At 43.3% G+C, this 19,757-nt stretch overlaps 2 protein-coding genes across 24 annotated transcripts in view; one reads left to right on the top strand and one right to left on the bottom strand.

Annotated features, from left to right (window-relative positions):
* PBRM1 (polybromo 1) overlaps nucleotides 1-12,056 on the top strand; it is a 106,934-nt gene extending 94,878 nt beyond the window's left edge. For 16 of the 21 annotated variants that reach the window (XM_055135825.1, XM_055135832.1, XM_055135823.1 and 13 more), the window contains 3 exons: nucleotides 6,215-6,285; nucleotides 6,394-6,610; nucleotides 9,242-12,056. In XM_055135825.1, the coding sequence (XP_054991800.1) occupies nucleotides 6,215-6,285; nucleotides 6,394-6,610; nucleotides 9,242-9,414 (461 nt within the window). In that variant the 3' untranslated portion in view covers nucleotides 9,415-12,056. Of the gene's footprint in view, nucleotides 1-2,742; nucleotides 2,899-6,214; nucleotides 6,286-6,393; nucleotides 6,611-9,241 lie in introns of all 21 variants that reach the window. The other 5 variants (XM_055135834.1, XM_055135831.1, XM_055135842.1 and 2 more) reach the window with 1 other exon arrangement.
* On the bottom strand, nucleotides 2,907-19,704 carry LOC101549400 (ubiquinol-cytochrome-c reductase complex assembly factor 5). Of its 3 annotated transcripts, XM_055135846.1 has the most exons (5): nucleotides 19,356-19,704; nucleotides 17,288-17,375; nucleotides 12,426-12,552; nucleotides 5,938-6,024; nucleotides 2,907-3,538 (listed from the first exon to the last, which is right to left on the bottom strand). In XM_055135846.1, exons 1-4 carry the CDS (start codon nucleotides 19,504-19,506, stop codon nucleotides 6,013-6,015), a joined length of 378 nt encoding a protein of 125 aa, XP_054991821.1. In that variant the 5' UTR covers nucleotides 19,507-19,704; the 3' UTR covers nucleotides 2,907-3,538; nucleotides 5,938-6,012. The 3 variants fall into 3 exon arrangements, with proteins under 3 accessions (XP_054991821.1, XP_004615235.2, XP_054991820.1); XM_004615178.2 differs by lacking the exon at nucleotides 12,426-12,552; XM_055135845.1 differs by lacking the exons at nucleotides 2,907-3,538; nucleotides 5,938-6,024 and adding an exon at nucleotides 6,651-6,823.
* Between the last annotated feature and the right edge of the window lie 53 nt (nucleotides 19,705-19,757).

Below are 19,757 nucleotides of genomic sequence, written 5' to 3'. Positions count from 1 at the left end.
TGCTTGTGTGTGTCGTCTCTGTTCTGGTAGCCATAGCAAATCTGGCTGTTCTTGAATTGAATATGCTTTTCTTATACATGTCTCCAATGAGAAGCCTGCAGACCACTTTGGGGGGTCCGCGTTCATGATCTCACTGAGCCTGGTGAGGAAGTACAGCCATGCAAGCCACCTGTGTTTCTTCTGAAGCAAGCCGTCTGGCCTCTTTGCAGGGAGTCCAAGACAGTGTTGTTCAAGGCAGAATTCATTGGGATGCTGTTTTTGTTTTTGCTTTTTTTTGTATTTGCTTTCTAAGGAAGAGTAGCATAAGGTAACTTTCCATTGTCGCTCTTACCTTTCGTGATGGCAAGTTCTCAAATGCACTGTCGCAGAGCTCAGCAGTTGCACTCGCCAAAGCACATCTGAATCATGACTTTTCGATACTTTCAGTGTAACTGATGTTGATCTAACAAATTTCATAATCGCCTGCTCTATTCCATGGCCCATTTTGGTTATTGAGGTTCCAGAGGTTTTTAGAAATCAGGCCTTGAACATGGGGACTTTGAAAGTTAGAATTCCCTTGTTAAGATCCTGTTTTGTTTCATTTGACATGTGATACTGTAGCACTGTGTCCTTGACTAAAATGTCCAGGGACACATTGGCAAAATGGATTCAAACGGCTAAAAATAAAAAATAAAACAGCAGCTGCAGCATTTTAGCTCCCTGTTGGGGAATAACATCATAGAACTGTGGTTGTGGAGGATCCAAGCCCCTTCTCTAAAGCCCCCACCCTGTTATTAAGTGTATGCTGCCCTGACTCGGCCACAGGAGTGGAGGGCACACATTCTCAGCAATAACCAGTCTCTGGTCCACCGTGGCAGCTTTGAAGCCAGGAGCGTGATTTTTCATGGACTGACAGGTTGGTTCATCAGTTCTAAGTTTTAGCCTTGTTGCTGTCTGAGGCCAGCTTTGCTTACAAGCATCGAAGCTCATTTGAACTCATGTGACTGGGATAATAAGTGCCAAAGTACAGTTTAATGAAGACAGTGTCATGTCTTTTGGTTCTTAGTAATTTCTATAACCACAGCCCATGAAGGCTGTGTTCAGATGGGCTTTTGTAATTGAAAGCAAAGCCTCCTAACATTCTTATATTCCCACCTGCTTATCCCTGAAAGCTATATCTCGTGTGTGGTTAAAAGGCAGTTTGGTAGCTTTGGATTGCCTCATGTTTAAGATATTGATGTTTATTCAAAAGTAGTTTTTATTCTGTGAATGCTTATTCTTTTTTTAACACTGTATAATTCAATTTCAGATATGGAGGTATTCTATTTTAAAAGTTTATTGATCTGTGTAACTGTATGTTTTCAGTCTCTAGATAAGGCTAATGAAGCAGGCTGAATCAAACCTCAGGGTTTTCAGTAGTTGTTTAGCTTAAAAAAGCTTAACTTTTTATAAATAAGTATCTTCTAAGTAATTCCTCAGGGAAAATCAAAGAGCATAATTCTCAGATTCTGTAGTTTTATGTTATGTCCCAGAGCCCTTCTACAAAGAGTGTTTTATAAAAGTGAGATGAGGTTTGGCACCAGTTCATACACCCTCCCTTTGTGCAAGAAGCTCTAGCCAGAGATCATTGCAGTGGTTGGGGGATAAGGGAAGGGAGAAGTCTTGGACTCGGTACATTGTGTTCATTTCAAATCTCAGGAAAGTCAAGTTGTTTTCTGGTTTTTAAAAATGTCATATGGCTTTAAAGGTATTTTGATAGGTGAGTCTTTGACTTTTTTTTTAATTATTTTCGTCCTTTAACTCCTTTTTGCCAGAAACATTTATATCTTGAAGATCTTCCCTAACCAACAGAAAGTATTTTGTCATGTGAAGACACACTTTAAAAAAAAATAAAGGAATAAAGCCTCTGTTCACAGAAATTCTATACCTCATGTAAAGTACTCCCTGTTAACTAAAGGTTACTGTGAGGGTATTTGTGAACTTGGAGAAGGTGATGACAGTTGACATTTCTCGTGTCAGCAGAGCCTCATTCTCCAGCTATTCTTCCTGAGCTCCACATTCAGGCTATTAAGTAACCAGAGCTTTGGCTGGATTGGGAGGCTTTAGGTTTTACCATTTTCACGTTTAGATATCTAACATTGATGTACCATGGTGGCTTTTAGCAGTTGCCCCAGCTCAAGCCCAAGCATGATCCATTCTTCAGCAGCACTCGTGGGTCTAGAAGAGAGAAAGAGTGGACATAGGTGTCTTGAAAAATGCTTTCCCTTCAGCTGGAGAATCATGCTTTCTGATCAGGGCTGTGCGCTTCATTTCCCTCCATTCCGGTTTCCCCTCATGTGTACCCATGATCAGCAAATGAGTGTGGGCAGAGTGGAATGATAGGGTTTCTTATGTTCAGTTAGAATTGCAGTTGACAGAACTGGTCACTCTGAACAGTGTGCAATGATTATGATTGTGGAAAGACTGTTAACTGGAACTACTCTCATTTTACCGAAAACTTGCAGTGTATTTATCCCAGGGAAAATAACTACAGAATATAATATACTAAGTACTAATTCATCCAGAAATGTTGGGTTTCATATTGTAACTTTTTATTTTGTTCATTATTGCAACAAAATAATTACACTAATTGCTGTTATATCATGCAGTACTAAGGATGCTTTATTCATTAGTAGTTGCATGGGGTGGGGGTGGGGGATTGTTATTACTTAGCTCATGTTGCATGTTAATGATGCATGTCTGAAATTTGTTGTGTCCTTCAAGGCATGATGGGTGGCTATCCGCCAGGTCTTCCACCTTTGCAGGGCCCAGTTGATGGCCTTGTTAGCATGGGCAGCATGCAGCCACTTCACCCTGGGGGGCTTCCACCCCACCATCTTCCACCAGGTGTGCCCGGCCTCTCGGGCATCCCACCACCGGGTAAGAACTTCATCCTCATTCACTCATTAATTTCATCTTCATTCTTTTTTTCCTCCCTCAGCCAGTTGTTCCAGGAGGTACCTGCTGCCCATCATGGCCAGGCCTTCCTTCATTGAAAATCCCAGGGATGTCAGCAGCAGGCCCTGCCCTGTGTGTTGAGCAGGAAGCCCAGCCCTGTGCCTGGGCTCAGCAGTAGCACAGGACTTGTGGCAGAGACCAGCCTCAGCAGACCCAAGAGGCAAAAGGCATGCTCTAAAGCCACTCAAACAGTTTGACGTGTGTTCAGAAAGCCAGGCATGTCCTAGAAGGTCATGCATGCCCTCTCTGTCAGTGAATGAAGTTTCCTACATTGGTAGTCCAGAGTCACATACAAAAGTACGTTCCTAAAAGGGAGCTCTTTTTGCTCACGAGTAAATTTCTTCCCTAGAGCAGTTCTTAGCTCACAGGATCTTCTACAGTAAGTCCTGCTCAATCTCCTGCTTTTCAAACAGCCCTGCTAAAGGGGCTACTGAGTCACTAATGCAGAGGGGATTCTCTTCAGAATTCTTCAAGTCTGTCTGTCTCAGCAACAGAGAAACAGGAGGAAATGAACTGACACTGAAGTAATTTTCTGTATCTGCAGAAAAACTACTTTTGTCCCCTAAGAAATAAGACATAACATTTTAAAGAACAGCATAGCTCTATCAACAGAAGGTCAAGTTTTTTTAAGTAAAAAAATGGAGTCCAGATAGCTATACTTTTACTTTATAATTAATTAGTAAGTTTAAAGATTGTAATGAAAGAAAAATTACAAATTCCCCTATCAGTTGCCATCATCAACTTACCTTAGTTGTAAGTTACTTGGAGAGAATGATCTTAAAGATGACATAAGACCAGGGAGTGAGCTCCAAGGACGTACACGTAGGAACCCCAGGTTCAGTCCACAACACCATTGAGTGTAGACCAGAAACAAACAAAAAAGTGACCAGACCAGGGATATGCCTTAGCAGAGGAGTATGGGTTTTGCATGTATGAGGCTCTAGGTTCAATTCCCAGCAGTGCCCCCAAAAATGATTCAAAGTCACTTTTGTTCAGTTATCTTCAAGAGCAGTTTAAAGGCCTGACCCAGATGTTAAAAAGTGGAAATATTAAATTTGTTTATTGGGGAGCTGGAGCGATAGCATAGCCGGTAGGGCGTTTGCCTTGCACACGGCCAACCTGGGTTCGATTCCCAGCATCCCATATGGTCCCCTGAGCACCGCCAGGAGTAATTCCTGAGTGCAGAGCCAGGAGTAACCCCTGTGCATTGCTGGGTGTGACCCAAAAAGGAAAAAAAATTTTGCTTATCAGTAGCTTTTGTTCAGTTATCTTAAAGAACAGTTTAAAAGCTTGACCCAGATGTTAAAATGTGGAAATAGTAAATTTGCTTATTGGTTATAGAGGCATAGAGTTGCAAATGAGAATTCACAGTATGAAGGGTGAGCAAAACCCAATGGTTTGGCCTACTGCCTTGCTTACATAATGGCCATAATTGATGGAAGTGTTTGCTCCAGCTTCCCTTGAGAAGAGAGACTATTTATGGAAAGGGGGCTTCACTGTGGAGATGGTGACCCATGTGACAGTTGCTGTTATAGCAGGAATTAGTCATAAAGGGGTATGCCTGTGCATCCAGCTGAATTGGCCTTAATTCTGTGCCCTTTCACCCTGACACAGCATATTTCACTCAGACCAGGTAGAAGGTGATTTCTAGGGTGTACCATGGTCTGTGATTCATGTGGAATGGGAGTCAGCCCTACTCAGTAGCCTCTGTATAGTGACTATCTTTTGGTAGGTGTTAGGGTACAACTCTCCCTTCTCCACGCCTTGAAGCACAGCACACCTGGTTTTAGTCAGGAAGACAGAAAGGAATACTTGTTAGTGCCCTCTCAGGTATGTGTCTGATCAGATGTTGAGGAAAGGACAATTCAGTGAACTCTTCTGATGACTCAGCCCACATTCTCATCAGCTTCCCCTGACATGACCTTTGGCGGCAGAGAGGGGTTACTGATCTGTCTGTGCCGCCCAGCCAGGATTGACACAGGCAGCTCAGGAACTCTTGTGGGTGTGGAAGCTGATGTGATGGGTGGGGGTAGGGATCACTACGTTGCTAGGGCAGCAACTTACACCCCAGTGTCTTCCCAGAACATCATCAGAATCCTTCCATGGTAGTCCAGATGTTCTGGGTACTTGAAAGAATACATTCTATGCTTTATAAATAGCTTATTTTTACTTACAACTTTTCTCGAATAAATATGTACTACTTCCTGGAAATACAGCTTAGCAATTCTGAACTATAGAATATTGGGCTAGTTCTCCCTGGTTAAAATAATAAGTGTTTTGAATTCAGAGAAACTGTAGAATATGAAATTAGCTTCTCGTGGTACTTCTGTGCAGTCAGCAGAGCTTACAATTGAAACAGTCTGCCAGGGCTTTTAGTGAGAGTTTTCAGTGAACTGGGTTCTTTGCTTATTTCTCTTTTTCTTCAGAATAGTAAGACTCTTTGTCCTGAAATTAAAGTAACCCAGACATAAAAATGTAGGGTATCTCCTTATTATCAACTCATGCCTCTGAGGCAGATAATTACTTTTTTTGGAGTCATCAAGGGAATTTCACAAAATTACTACCAGATATAAATTACAGATGAAGTAGGACTGTGAAGTCTTCACTTTCCCTTCATTTTACATTTGAATAGTCAAATGAAAATAGCACTACTTCCAGATGCTCTCCTTTCAAATTGATGATCTATCAGCTGGGACTCCCCTCCCTGCCAGCCCTGTGGCTCCCTGTGGAACCAGAGGTGCTGGTGGCCTGTGAGGGGACAAGGATGTGCCTCCAGCCTCCCAGAGCTCACTTAACTCTGGAGTTGCACAGTGTCTTTCCTTGTGTCCCTGGTGCCCTAGCACACTGAACTGCTGAGCACAAATCCGGGGCCATTTGCTGCCTCAGCTGCACTTGCAGGAAAATGTGTTCCCACAAGAAAAAAATACCTGGAGAAAGAAATGAATTCTCACAGTAGTTTACCTGGGAAAGTCCTGGAGTTGTTTGTAGGGTTCAGACACAAGTAATGTTCATCTGACAAATGATACTAACAGGGTACTAAGAGAGTACCTAGGAACAAAAGAATATAAATTTTCAGCTTAATGTTACATCATTTTGGCTACTTAGGGTTCGTATTAAACAGAAATTCAAGGGCAGACCCTAAATTAGCTTTGTAAATGGCATCATTTCTTATCTGACTAGTTTTTCGGTCTTCTCGACGCAGAAGCCTCTAATTGCACCATTGCATTCTGAATTCTAGGTGTGATGAACCAAGGGGTGGCCCCCATGGTAGGGACTCCAGCACCGGGTGGAAGTCCGTATACACAGCAGGTAAGCCTCCCTGCTGGGTTTTCCAGCATGCAGTAGAATTCAGAATATCCTTTCTAAGAGCACGTACTATGTATTTTGTTTTCCTCACTCTGTGCTATTTTCCTGCAGGTGGGAGTTTTGGGGCCTCCAGGGCAACAGGCACCACCTCCATATCCTGGCCCACATCCAGCTGGACCCCCAGTTATACAGCAGCCATCAACACCCATGTTTGTGGCTCCCCCACCAAAGACCCAGCGGCTTCTCCACTCAGAGGCCTACCTGAAATACATCGAAGGACTCACTGCTGAGTCAAATAGCATTAGCAAGTGGGACCAGACCCTCGCAGGTAAAGAGAGTCCTTCACAGAATACTTGCAAAATATAAACTTCCTCAGAGTCCTTTGACTGCTGTGGCGTAGTATGTCACAGGATGCACTGTATCACTGTCGTCCTGTTGTTTATCAATTTGCTCGAGCGGGCACCAGTAACATCTCCATTGTGAGACTTGTTGTTACTGTTCTTGGCATATCGAAGACGCCACGGGGAGCTTGCCGGGCTTTCTGAGAGGGATGGAGGAATTAAACCCTGGTCGGCCGAATGCAAGGCAAACACCCTGCCCGCTGTGGCACCCATTTTTCTTTCTTGCTTGCTTTTTTGTTGTTGTTAACTCCTGGCTCTGAGCTCAGGGATCACTCCTGTCAGGGCTCAGGAGACCAACTATATGGGGTGCTGAAGATCCAACCCAGGTCGGCCATGTGCAAGGCAAGTGCCCTGCCTGCTATACTGTCTCTGGTCCCACCACCCATTTTGCTTATACAAGTCAGGTGTATATTTAACAAAGGTTTTGGAGCTTCTTTTGTATATTAACATTACACACTCAAAATTTTTTAGAAAAATTTCAAAGCTCTTTTGTCATAAACATAACTGTCAACTTTCAAAATGAATTTTCTGTTTTTCAAACATTTAGGCATTAGTTTTGATGCATCTAGATAAAAAAAAATTTCTCAATTTTTTAAATCAGTATTAATCTGTCATGTTATTCATCTTTTTTTGTTATTCATCTTATTCAGCAAACTTAATATAGTATTCATTATGCACTAAAATCATTTTTTCTCGGGCCAGAGAGAGAGTGCAGGATCCAAGGCACAAGTCCACCAGGAGTGATCCCTGAGTGCAGAGCCAGGAGTAAGTCCTGAGCACTGATGGGTGTGTACAAAAAAATAGAATAAATAAAATAACTTGTCTACCCAAAAATAAAATAAAACAAAGGCTGGAGTGATAGCAAGTGGGTAGGGCATTTGTCTTGCATGTGTTCAATCCCCGGCATCCTATATGGTCCCCAAGCACCGCCAGGAGTAATTCCTGAATGCAGAGCCAGGAGTAACCCCTGAGCAATGCTGGGTGTGACCCAAAAATAAAATTAAATAAAATAACTTGTCTAGGTTCTAGAAAGCTATTTTTGAAGTTTCTATTTATTTCTAAACCAAATTTAGTAATTAGAATTTGGGGGGGGGGGGGGCGCGCTGGAGTGATAGCACAGCGGGTAGGGCGTTTGCCTTGCACGCGGCCGACCCGGGTTCAAATCCCAGCTGGGTGTGACCAAAAAAGCAAAAAAAAAAAGATTTTTTTTTTTTTTTTTTTTAAGAATGTTAGGAAGGTAGTTATGAGACGAGGGAGGCAGCTCATGCCACGCATACAGGAGCCCCAGGTTTGATTTCTACCACTGCAAGGCCCCCAGGCACCACCAGGAATGACCCCTGAACACCAAGCCAGGAGAATAGCCCCTGAGCACTGCTGGGTGTACCCCCCCAAAAAAAAAAAAAGTCATGTTTTCCCTTTCCTGTCTTTTCTGGGGAGGCAGGGTGTTGAAGAAATAGTACAGTGGTTGTAACACTTGTCTTGCGTGCAGCCAGTTCCATATCAATCCCGGCGCTACATAGGGTCCACCAAGCACCACCAAGAGTGATCCCTGAGCATAGAGCCAGGAGTTAAGCCTTGGGCATTGCTTGATGTGGCCTCCCCTGCCCCTCCAAAAAATATATTAATAACTAAAAAACATGTATTAGGGATGCCTACAACAAAATACTAGAAATCAGGGGCTGGAAAGATAGTACAGTGGGTAGGGTACTTGCATTGCATGCAGACAACTTGGGTTTGATCCCCTGAGCACTGCCAGGAGTAAGCCCTGAGCACTGCCACATATGGCCCCAAAACAGCAACAACTAGTAACGGACCCTGGTATGCAACTCTTACCAAAAATGTGACGTTTTGGCTCTTTCATTAACTCATTTTTTAAATTAGATAATTTCTAAAATATAAAGCATGTAACAGATATTCTTGCCTAGTTAGTGTCATTCCTAAAACCAAGATGCATAATAAATGATAAAGAAAATTTGCTTGGAAGTATGGCTAAGGATATAACCCAGCACATAATAAGCACTTGCCTTGCATGTGTGATATCCCAGGCTGTCTCCCCAGAACCACCAGGAAATAAAGAATATTTGCTTGGATATAGGTTTTTAGTTTGGGGGCCACACCCGGCTGTGTTCAAGGCTTCCTCCTGACTTTGTGTTCAAGGGTCACTCGGCAGTGCTCAGGGAACCATATGCAGTGCCAGAGACCAAACTTGTCTTGGTTGTATGCAAGGCAAGGACTTTACCCACCGTATTATTTATCCAGTCCAAACTTGGTAATAGTTTGTAGATCTGAAATTCATGTTTAATAAATAATGGGATTTTTTACCAAATTTTATCAGATTTTAGGATGAAGGGAAAATCTGTGACCTCGTCATTGCTACTTAGGAGCCAGGTTCAGTGGTTGAGAATCTCGCACACGCGTGCGTGCGTGCGTGTGTGTGCGTGTGTGTGCGAGTGCGTGCATAAACCATCTGCCCATATATCTGGGTGTGGCCCCTGTAAAAATAAGAAAGAGTAATTATAAAAATTCTTCTTTATATTTCCCTGTACTTCGATTTTCAGCTCGAAGACGTGATGTTCACTTGTCAAAAGAACAGGAGAGCCGCCTTCCCTCTCACTGGCTCAAAAGTAAAGGGGCCCATACCACCATGGCAGATGCCCTCTGGCGCCTTCGGGATTTGATGCTCCGAGACACCCTCAACATTCGCCAAGCATACAATCTAGAAAACCTTTAATCATATCAATTACGTTTCTTTTATAGAAGCATAAAGAGTTTTGTGGAACAGTAGCCATTTTAGTTACTGGGGTGGGGGGAGGAACAAAGGATGAACATTTTTATTGCGTTTTACTGTACATCACAAGGCCATTTTTATATAAGGACACTTTTAATAAGCTATTTCAATTTGTTTTTGTTATATTAAGTTGACTTTATCAAATACACAAAGATTTTTTTGCATATGTTTCCTTCGTTTGAAACCAGTTTCCTAATTGGTTATATATGTAGACTTGGAGTTTTATCTTTTTACTTGTTGCCATGAAACTAAAACCACCAAAGGTTTTTGTCTTGGCTGGGGGTTTTTGTTTTTTGTTTTTGGGGGGCTTTTTCTTTTTTGTTTTTATAAAGAACAAACAAAATGAAAAAAAATAACACACAAGAGTTTACAGATTAGTTGAAGTTGACATTGACAATGAAATGTGAAGTTGGTCCTAGTTTACATCTTAGAGAGGGAAGTATACTTTTGTCTGTTTCATGTGCCTGAATATCTTAAGCCACTTTCACAAAAGCTATTTGTTAAGAGATGAAGTGACGGTTCACTTCACTTGAAAGGTTATTTAGGTTCTAGATGTTTAGCAGACACAGCAGATTTGTTGTATTGCAACAGCTCGTTAGAGAAATATGAAATCAGTGCTGTGTGTCCTGGCCTCTCCTGGATACCTAGAAGGAGAGGTGCTAAATTATACATCTCTGGAGTCCATTCATCATTTTTGCAGAACATGTGCACAATCCTGAATTATATTTAGTCTCGGCAGGTAAGTTTAAGGGTACTTTTGGTCTATTTATAGTGAATACACAATTTATACCTATACATGTTTGACGATTTGAATATTTAAATCTCTCACATTGCAAAACATTGAAGTTCATCTTGAAAAAAGCATTGAGGTGTACATGGAGGTGATTTACTTTTAAACACAACACCTAACCTAATCTGGATGTCTGTGAGAAGTAGATTGCCTGCATATGCAGATCTGTTTTAGTATTATTTATTTCTACCTTATCAGATATGGCTTTTTTCTTCTTCCAAGATTGTAATTCTCAAGCAGAAATTTAAGACTTTCTAAAACATTTTTAAATTTAGCTTGTGCTTTTGAATTTCAGGAGAAAGGAAACATAATTCAAGAAAGTGCTCACTAAAAAGATCATTATAGATCCCAAATACCTGGATTTGATGACACTCTCTCTTATGTGACCCTAGAATTAATATTTAAAGGCCGTTTGTGACAGTTGTTTGCTCAGTCAGGTACAGGCAGAAAGCATTGAACATGCAACAGTATTTTCACTGTGTGGCTTTAAAACCTGCTTTACTGTAATAGCATGATTGCCACTGAGGTAGAGCATCCACTGCTGTGTGTTGTTTGTGAATGGAAAGGAAGGTGACTCTCAGAGGATTTTTTTTTTCCTTTTAATCTGGTATGGATCAATACCTGGATATTTAATTACTATTTTTACTAAATCATGAGGACAAAAGCGTAGAATGGAATGAAGTCTCTTGTATCTAAATACCTTAAATACATGAGGCCCTTATAACTTAATTGCCTATAGTCAACCACTGGATCTCAGTATGCATCAAGTATTTTAAATCTGAATTTTAAGAAAATGTATTGCAGTCATATGTCAGTACCTTATTGTTAACTGAATCAGATAAGGAAATCTTCAGTTCCTAATTATTTGGGCCATTGAATCATCATCATGGATTGTATACTACAATCAGATTATTTTATTTCTCGACATCCTTGAATTACACCAAAGAACCTGAAATTTAATTTTGGTTAAGTTATTTATTTATTTCATGTATCCATTTTATTTCCCCTTTAAGGTCTGAATGAGACTTCTTTTGGAAGTCTCTAAAAACTCTTCACTGTGGGCTGAGTGGGGCATTAGAAGCCACAGCACTCCTCCTCGGGGCTCTTTCCCAGAGGTGTTGTAGGAACCGTAGATGCAGCCAAGGGCTTCGCTAAGGCAGTGCACAGTTGGGCCAGGGGGCCACTAGGCAGGCCCTAATTAAGTTGTTGGTTTTTTTTTTTTTAAGTATGTATTTATTTTAGAATCATGTCTTTCTGTACATTAACTGGGAGGCTATCAGCTAATATTTAGGATATAAATTTGAAGTCAGCCATCTCCCAAAAAAGGAAAAAAAAAAGTCCTGATTTAAGAAAGTACAAGTAAACCATTTATCTTTTTTTTTTCCATAAATTTTAGGAATTGTAGCAATATGGCTTAGAAAGTACAATAGCCTAAATGATTACAAAATGTAAGTTCATGTGGAAGAGACTTTTGGTTATGTGCAGAAAAAAACCTATAGGTTTAAAGTAGTATGTCAGCTAACTGATTAAAAGGCCTTGAATTGCTTTGTTTTTGAACTTACCCTTCTCTTCCTATGAGGAAGAATTGAGAAGGGGACACTTCTTTGTGTAATATCTCTAAATTGGTGTTGTTGACTTTTAAGCTTGAACATTTTCAGACATGATTAAAACTTGGTTTATTCTTATTTCTGTATCAAAGAGGTTTCAGTGGTAACTAGTCTTATAACATGTATGTATCATATGTTTGTTCATCTAAAGCTTTTTAATCCAAATAAAAATGGAGTTTGCAAAGTGATTTGGATTAACCAAGTTTGGTTGTTCTATTAAAACTTGTGTCAGATGTGGGGCTGGAGCAATAACACAGCGGGTAGGGCGTTTGCCTTGCATGCGGCCGACCTGGGTTCGATTCCCAGCATCCCATATGGTCCCCCGAATGCATGAGCCAGGAGTAACCCCTGTGCATCGCCAGGTGTGACCCAAAAACTAAATAAATAAATAAATAAATCTAAACCCCAATGATTATCCTCCTCTTTAAAAAAAACTTGTGTCAGATGTAAGTTTCCTACAGACATAATTCCACAAGCTTTGGTAGTATGCTAACAGAGATAAAGCTGCCATTTTCAGAGAAGAGAGCTCACGTGGAGGTGAGACTTAGTGTGCATACCCGTGATTCAGGACGTAGGCTGTATCCACAGAAGCAGAATGTAGGCAGACTGAAGCCCCATGCCACACCTCCAGGTCTGGCAGCCAAGGAATCCCACACATGTTCTCCATGAGGGCAGACATGCAAGCTGAAGTTAAGATGAAGTGTTACTGATGGCAGAAGGTAAGAAAAGTACGTCCTGTTTCATATTAACAGTGGGGCTTAGTTCACTAGTTCACATACTTTGTCTCTGTGGCCAGAGACAAAGGCAGCCCAGCGTGTCCTTCACTTCAGGACACTTAGGAACTCTTAAGAGCATACCACACCACACTTAAAAGTGTTGGCAAAATCAACCAGCTGTTTTCCTCGAATATCATTTTGCAAATCCCTATGGCTTTGTTCTCCTGCATTTAAAAAGTACTTCCGTCGATGTTCATGATTAAATTTTGAATGGTTATTGATGTACAGTGAAACACTCCAGCTTTATGCTGTGAGCAAACAAATATCACTGAGTATTGCTTTATTTTCAGTTTGGAAGTATGCTAAGTCAGCCAGATTGAAGTTCAGAATTGAATAGACTTATTTCCGGCCGCAAAATAGATAATGGTGTATCTCTTGTGGATTACACTTAAATGTAGCAAGAAATTCCAAACTTACCATCGATATGTGAAAGCTAATAACTGATAACCATTTTTCTGGGAGAGAAATTGCTTTTGTCCAAGTATTTTGTGGTTTGTTTTTTGGTTTTTTTCGGGGCACACCCAGCAGTACTCAGTGCTTACTTCTGGCTTTGTGTTCAGGGGTCATTCTTGGGAACCATATGTGGCACAGGGACTCACAATAAGGTCAGCCTAGTGCAAGACAAGTTCTTTAAACTTACCCTGCAGCCCCACCAAATGTGTTGTTTTTAAAAGGGGAGTGGAGGTAGCTAGTGAGAAAAATTCTGACTTAAGAAAGAATAAACTGTGATTTATAAAACTAAATTAGGCAGGACTTCTGAAATAAAATAGATGGGGAAAGGTAGCACTCAGGTGATTATTTTACTGCATACTTAACATCTATTTCCATATCAGCCAAGATGTTAAAAGTGAAGTTCCAAATCCCACATAAGGGGCCAGAGAATACAGACTAAGGCACTTGCCTTGCATGTGGCTAACTCTGGTTCAGTCCCCAAAACTGCTGTCCCTTGAGCACCATCAAGTAAAAAAAGCAAAAATACAAATTATTCCCGCCCCCCCAGGGGCTGGAGTGATAGCACAGCGGGTAGGGCGTTTGCCTTGCATGCAGCCGACCCGGGTTCAAATCCCAGCATCCCATATGGTCTCCTGAGCACCTCCAGGGGTGATTCCTGAGTGCATGAGCCAGGAGTGACCCCTGTGCATTGCTGGGTGTGACCCAAAAAGCAAAAAAGCAAACAAAAAAAAACCAAATTATTCCCCCTGTATCATTGTAGAGGGTAGATTTCTAAGTGTTAATTAGGGGCTTTGTCATTCTCTAGGATGTTCAATGGTTTTAGAGGTTTGGGTTGCTCAATTGTTTTGCCTTGGTCTTATTTGGTTAGCAAATGAGCATTGCCATTATTTTGTTTAAGCTTCTTTTTTTATATTGAAAATAAGGCAATAGGTTTTTGTTTTATGTTTTGTTTTGGCTTTTTGGGTCACACCCAGCAACGCTCAGGGGTTACTTCCGGTTCTGCATTCAGAAATTACTCCCGGCAGTGCTCGGGAAACTATATGGGATGCCCAAGGTCAAACCCAGGTTCTCCACGTGTAAGGCAAATGTCCTACCCACTTTACTATTATTCTAGTCCCACCGTGCCATTCTTTACACACTCATTCTAGCTCCATTAAATAGTTAAGACAGTCATACTCCATAGTATGAGAGTTCAAAAAAAAAGTTGAAGGGCTGGGGAGAATCCAGAAGTTAGATATATGCCTCACATGTTTAAGGGCCTCGGTTTTATCCCTGACACCCAAAAAACTTTTTTTATGTCAAGCAGAGTCTTAAAAATTAGCCCATACCCTGTATCATCCAAAGTAATGTGCTCAGGGGGCTGGAGTGATAGCACAGCGGGTAGGGCATTTGCCTTGCACACAGCCGACCCGGGTTCGATTCCCAACATCCCATGTGGTCCCCTGAGCACCGCCAGGGGTAATTCCTGAGTGCAAAGCCAGGAGTGACCCCTGAGCATCGCTGGGTGTGACCCAAAAAGCAAACAAAGTAATGTGCTCAAAGTAAGGAACCCACCACAGACACAGAAGTTACCTAATGGTTTTATTAGCAGTTACTATTTATACTCCTAAAATTAAGAGAGGGGGAAATGCATGGAATAAGTCCATGATTTAGAGAGGTCATACCACAATTTAAAAAATATATATTTTAATGGAAGCAGGTGGGGGTGGCACACCCAGCTGTGCTCAAGAATCACTCCTGGAGGGGCTTAGGGAAACAAATGCAGTGCGGGGATCAAATCAGGTTCGGCTGTGTATAAGACGACCCTGCACTCTCTCTCTAGCCCTAGTTTAAATTTCTTATTTGGCAGTCTAATCTGTAGTGACTATGTTAGGGTCACCAGGAACCTTTCAGGTGACATAAGGGCTTTCTCCCCAGAAGCCATCTCTGAACAGTGAGCTAGCTTGCTTTAGGTAGTAAGGAAGTGAGTTGTTAGTGATTATACTGAACTGATCCTAACATAAATGGACTGCTTAGGCGAAAAAGTGCCCTATTTTGTGTCAGAATGTATTTAATGGATACCTGTGGCCTTTAGTATCTACTGCTTTATTCATGAGAAAAAGAAGCTATTTTGAAACTCAGTCTTCTTTAATGTAGGTATTTTCCTACTTGAAATATCCAGTTTCAAATATGGTTATCCAGGCTTAGGGAATTCTTTGTCTTGTCTACAGCTTACTGAAACTGCAGATCCCAGTGTAATACAACCTCTGCTCCTAGACTGAGCCTTAGGTTTAATTAAAGGCTATTGCTGCTGCACACTGCAGAAGGAAGTCCAGCTTTCTTATGGGAGGAGGACTGGGTGGAAGCCGCAGCATCACAGACGGGAGGCAGAGTCTGATGGCCCCTAATGCTCATGGAGGACATCAGAGCCTTGCATGATAGTAATGCCCTGCAAGGAGGGTTTTGTTCTGTTCCCAAGAGCACTTCTGAGTCAAGGATTCCCACCACCAGGGCTGAAGAGATAGTACAGAAGGTTGGGCATTTGCATTGCACACAGCTGACCCACATTCCATCCCTAGCATCCCATATGGTCCCCTGAGCAACGCTGGGTCTGCCCCCCCACCCCAAGAAAAAATTTTTTTTTTTTTTTTTTTTTGCTTTTTGGGTCACACCCAGGGATGCTCAGGGGTTACTCCTGGCTTTGCACTCAGGAATTACTCCTGGCAGTGCTTGGGGGACCATATGGGATGCCGGGGATCGAACCCGGGTCGGCCGCTTGCAAGGCAAACACCCTACCTGCTGTGCTATCGCTTCGGCCCCCCAAGAAAAAAATTTTTTAATAAAGATAAACTTTAAAAAAAAAAGAATTCCCATCCCATCCTAGCAAAAAGTTTATCATTTATTGCATAAAAACAAAGATCTTCATAAACAATTCCAACTGCTCTGAAAAACATTCTGACTGACCCTTGAATTGTTTAAGAGATACTTCATCTGGAACCATAGAGATAGCACAGGGGTTAAGGCAACTTGCCTTGCACATGGCTGACCCCAGTTCAATCCCCAGAATCACATATGGTCCCCTAAGCACTGCCAGGATTCACCCCTGAGCATAAAACCAGGAATATGTCCTGAGCACTGCCGGTTGTGACCCATCACTCAGAAATATTTCATATACTAAATCCAGCAGGTAGATGTTTTTTAGGAGGAAATGATCCTTGCACAACTGCTTTCCAATAACTTGGGGCATGATTTAATCAGACAGAAAAACTGAAAATTCCTTGTGCTCCAGTTCTGTGGTCTGGACTTCAGAGCTTTGCTTACAGGAGGGCCCATTTCAGTCCCTGCATCTCACAGTATCCCTTCCTTACCCTGGACACAAGCACTGGGGACCCCTGAATGCCACAGGGTATGGCCCCTCCCTCCAAAAAATCTGCAGAGTACACTGAGGGGGAGGTTGTTTTGATTTGGGGACCACACCCAGTGGCTCAGGGATCACTCCTTGTGGGACTCAGGGACTGAACCCAGGTCAGCCATGTGCAAGGCAAGCACTTTACCCACTTTTACTAATTCTCTGGCCCCCCAAAACTGCATGTTTTTAAAAATGGGCACTTTATTATTTTGGTGTTTTGGTCACTGTGCTGGTGCTCAGTGCTTACACCATACTCTGCTCAGGGTTCAGTCCTGTTGGGACTTGGGGAACCATATGTGGTACCTGGGGTCGAACCCAAGATGGCTGTGCATAAGGAAAGCTCTTTACCCCCTGCATTAGCTCTCTCACCCTGAAAAATACTGTTTTTTGTATGGGGGCCATACCCAGAGGTGGTCATGCTTACTCTTGCCTCTGCTCAGGGCTCACTCCTGGCTGGGGAGAGGGGAAGGGCAGAGGGTAGGGGCTTGAAGTCCATATGGGATGGTCGCACTCAAACCCAGGCTGATGCAAGGGCCTACTTGCTGTGCTTTCTTCCCAGTCCCAAAAAAGTACATTTTGTTTGTTGTTTTTTGTTTCCCGGTCACACATGGCAATGCTCAGGGGTTACTTCTGGCTATGCACTGAGGACTCTGGCAGTGCTTGGGAAACTATATGGAATGCCAGTGATCTAACGCAGCTCAGCTGAGTGCAAAGCAAGCACCCTACCTTCTGTGCTATCTCTGTGGCCCCAAAAAGTACATTTTTTAAGGAGTTGAAACAAGTAATAAAATTTCATAGTCACTTTATTGACTGCTGAAGTTCAGTCTCTGATGCATCTTCCAGCCTTCTCTGATACTGTCTTTCTGAGGCTTTTCTACGGTAGACATCATCTGTATCAAACAAAAATTTTATTTAGATTTTTAAGAAACAGGAATTTAAAGTACTCAGATCTGGGCCAGGGATATGGGTCAAGACCCAGGTTGAATCCCCACACTACATGCCCCTGATATGCTTGGGTGTAACCCTCGTGGCCCCCACAACAATTAAAAAATAACATCTAAGTATTTAACCAGGGGCTGGGGAGACGGCGCAAGGGACTGATGTGAATGCTTTGCATCTGGAGACTCAGTTTGATTGCTGACACCACATGTTCCCCACAAGCACAGCCAGGAGCAACCCCCAAACGATGTGCCACTGAGTAGTCCCTCAGCACCACCAACCTAGGTGTGCCCAAAAACCTACAGACTAGGTCTGCCACCCATCCCTGAATATCAGAATGAGTTGGAAACAAATTAGTTACATTTAGAGTTCTTGACCTTAGGGTCAGGAATGTAGCTCAACACACACTGCCAAAACCTGCTGTTGTTTCCCCTGTTTCTTCTCCCTGTGGGTACCAACTTCATGACACCCTCAGAACCTCAACTACAGTCTTTTGGTTTTGCTTGTGCACACATCGGTGCACAGGACTTACTCCCAGCTGTGCTCACAGATCACTCCTGGTGAGGCTCAGGGAAATATATGGGGTGTCGTCCTTCTACAACAGCATGACACTTTCAACTCCACAGACCTTACCTTTGAGCTGACATCTATGCAAACTTCAGGCCCTACCTGACATGGGAGCTTCTGGAAATTCCCCTGCACCATCTAGAATCCAACAGGTGCTCCACCCAAAACTCCTGTGGTCTGTTCACACACAAAGCTACTTTCCCCAAAGAACACCACAATTTGTATTTGAGTGAGAGTGTCCAGCACATGTGTATACATTGCTTGGGATATAACCCTGAGTGCACTCTACCATTGAAGATCTCTCACCACTAGTTTCTATCTCATCACTGTTTACTAAAAATTAATGAAAAGCGCTGGGTTTTGGGTTTTGTTTTGTTGGGGGCCACACCTGGCGGCGCTCAGGGCATATTCCTACCTCTGGGCTCAAGGGCCAAACTCAGGTCAATCACATGCAAGGATAGCAACTTACTATACTGTCTTCTGGATTTTTTTAATGTGATTTGGGAACTGGAGAGAGCTCAATGGGTGAGCACTGTTTTTGCATATAGGATACTTGGGTTCAATCCCAGGAACCACGTGGTACCCAGTGCTCCCGAGTGCCAAGCACCAAGCTGGAAGTAGCTCCAGAGCATCACTGGGTGTGACCAAAAAGTAAAAAATGTACTAAATGATGCTTGGAAATTCAACCCAGAATGATAACTGTTTAAGAAGGACAATGCAGAATGGGCCCTAGGGGCTGGGAAATCTTCCCAGAAGATGAACCAAACTGTCCAAAACACGTGCTCGACAAAAGCAATGCCAAACTCTGGCTTCACAGTGCTGGGTTCCGGTGCCAGTGACAGCCCTGTAAAGATTGGTGGATAGGACGTATCTCTAGCTAGTCTCCACGAATCCTCCGGATCCCAATCATTCCTATGATGGTGTGAGTAAATCCGTTCCGTAGGCCCAAAAGTCACTGGTATGAAGGTCAGGCAGGCTCGAGTCACGTGCCCTCCCCTGGGTGTGCAGAGGTTTCAAAGGATGGTGCCTTTGCCCAGCATACAGGAGGGCCAGGGCTGGTTTCGCCCTTCTGGCCAAAGTGAAAACAGCCTGTAGAATGAGCAGTTGGGGACCGGAGCGATAGTCCGACGGGTAAGGCATTTGCCTTGCAAGTGCCTGACCCGATTTCGGTACCCGGCACCCCAAAGGTCGCCCGAGCCCGCCAGGAGTAAGCGCTGAGCACCGCCCGGTGTGTCCCAAAACAGTAAAATAAAAACACCAGAATGAGCAGTCTGCGAACTAAGAATTAACCTCCCGAGAAAAGGGCCATCTGCTACCTCACGCCTTCCAGAAATGAAACGGAAGGCGGTGCGTCTCCCACTTACAGAAGGTCTCCTGGCCAACGCGCACTTTAATCATGATCCATTCCATCGTTCCTCCCAGGACAAAAAAGAAGGGAAGGAACCTGTAGATGCCGAGTCGCTGCTTCCCGGGCACGCGCTGCAAAACCCGTCTCACCCGGGCACTGGAAAACATGTTCCCCCGGGGTCACGACAGAGGGCACCGCGGGAGCGCACAGCACCTGCACAGCCGAGGGAGCGCCGGGCTTGGCTGCGTTCAGTAGCCCGGGCACTGCGGCGACGCGCCGGCCCGGCGCAGCGCTCGGGGAGCCGCCCGCAGGACCCCCGACCCAGTCTGTAAGGGCCCCAGCAGTCAGCGCGCGTGGGGCCGCAAGCCCGCCAATCAGAGCTCAGCGGCCTACGCAAGACTGCCAATCAGGGCGCAGC

This window comes from Sorex araneus, chromosome 4 (assembly GCF_027595985.1).
Source record: "Sorex araneus isolate mSorAra2 chromosome 4, mSorAra2.pri, whole genome shotgun sequence".
Classification (NCBI taxonomy): Eukaryota; Metazoa; Chordata; class Mammalia; order Eulipotyphla; family Soricidae; genus Sorex; species Sorex araneus.
Note: the sequence above shows the minus strand (reverse complement) of the source record. Positions and strands in the feature narration are given on the sequence as shown.